At 34.9% G+C, this 811-nt stretch overlaps 1 protein-coding gene across 1 annotated transcript in view; it reads left to right on the top strand.

The window, feature by feature from the left end:
- The window catches only part of KDM6A (lysine demethylase 6A), a 134,659-nt gene that overhangs the window by 105,214 nt on the left and 28,634 nt on the right, over positions 1-811 (top strand). Inside the window, 1 exon segment of the mRNA XM_077768522.1 lies at positions 517-692. Coding sequence (XP_077624648.1) covers positions 517-692 — 176 coding nt within the window.

The raw sequence follows: 811 nt of genomic DNA, 5'->3' as shown, positions 1-811 counted from the left end.
GAATGATGACAAAAAGTAAGTAGTAGTATTTTTGTGAACTAATGCAAGGAGGTATCCTCTGCGAGATACAGAATTGTCTACAGTTTCCTCTTCTCTTTCGTTGTTTGTCGTTTTTCTAACTTGATACACAAGTTTTAGATAAATTATTTTTGCTAGGTTTGACAATTAAGTTATTTTCGTTAACTTAAAACTCTTGTACAGATTTTCATTAGGGCCCTGACTGTATGCTCGTTATGCTATCATAAAGTTGTATTTTTTGATCAATAGTATGTAATAATTTTATAAAATAGAATTAGACAACAGATATAAAAATAAGTCAGTTTTTCTCTTTCATTTACTCAGTCATTTTTATGATGCTTTTCCGTTAGGAAGATATCTTTGGGAAAACTGAAAAATAAAGCATTTGAGTGTTTCCTGTACAAAAGTACAGTATTTATAGATTTCATTGTTTTCCTGATTGGGACACAAAGTGTTTGAAGAAATGGCTAACTTCCACAAATATTTGCAGCAGAGTTTCACTCTTGATCTGTCATTTTATTGCAGGTGGAAGTTGCAGCTACATGAGCTGACTAAACTTCCTGCTTTTGTACGCGTCGTATCAGCAGGAAATCTTCTAAGCCACGTCGGTCACACCATACTGGGCATGAACACAGTTCAGCTGTACATGAAAGTTCCAGGAAGCAGAACACCAGGTAACTCTTGTGAACTAACGCACCTCCCACAGTTGAGAAACAGAATTAGCCAAAATAGGAAACCTGCAATAGAGAACGAGATTCTTTTCATTTATGGTGAATGAAATGGAAAGATTCAC

The sequence above is a fragment of the Crocuta crocuta genome, unplaced genomic scaffold, assembly GCF_008692635.1.
Source record: "Crocuta crocuta isolate KB4526 unplaced genomic scaffold, BGI_CrCroc_1.0 scaffold467, whole genome shotgun sequence".
Classification (NCBI taxonomy): domain Eukaryota; kingdom Metazoa; phylum Chordata; class Mammalia; order Carnivora; family Hyaenidae; genus Crocuta; species Crocuta crocuta.
The sequence above is the reverse complement of the archived record's forward strand: the minus strand, read 5'-3'. Positions and strand labels throughout refer to the sequence as shown.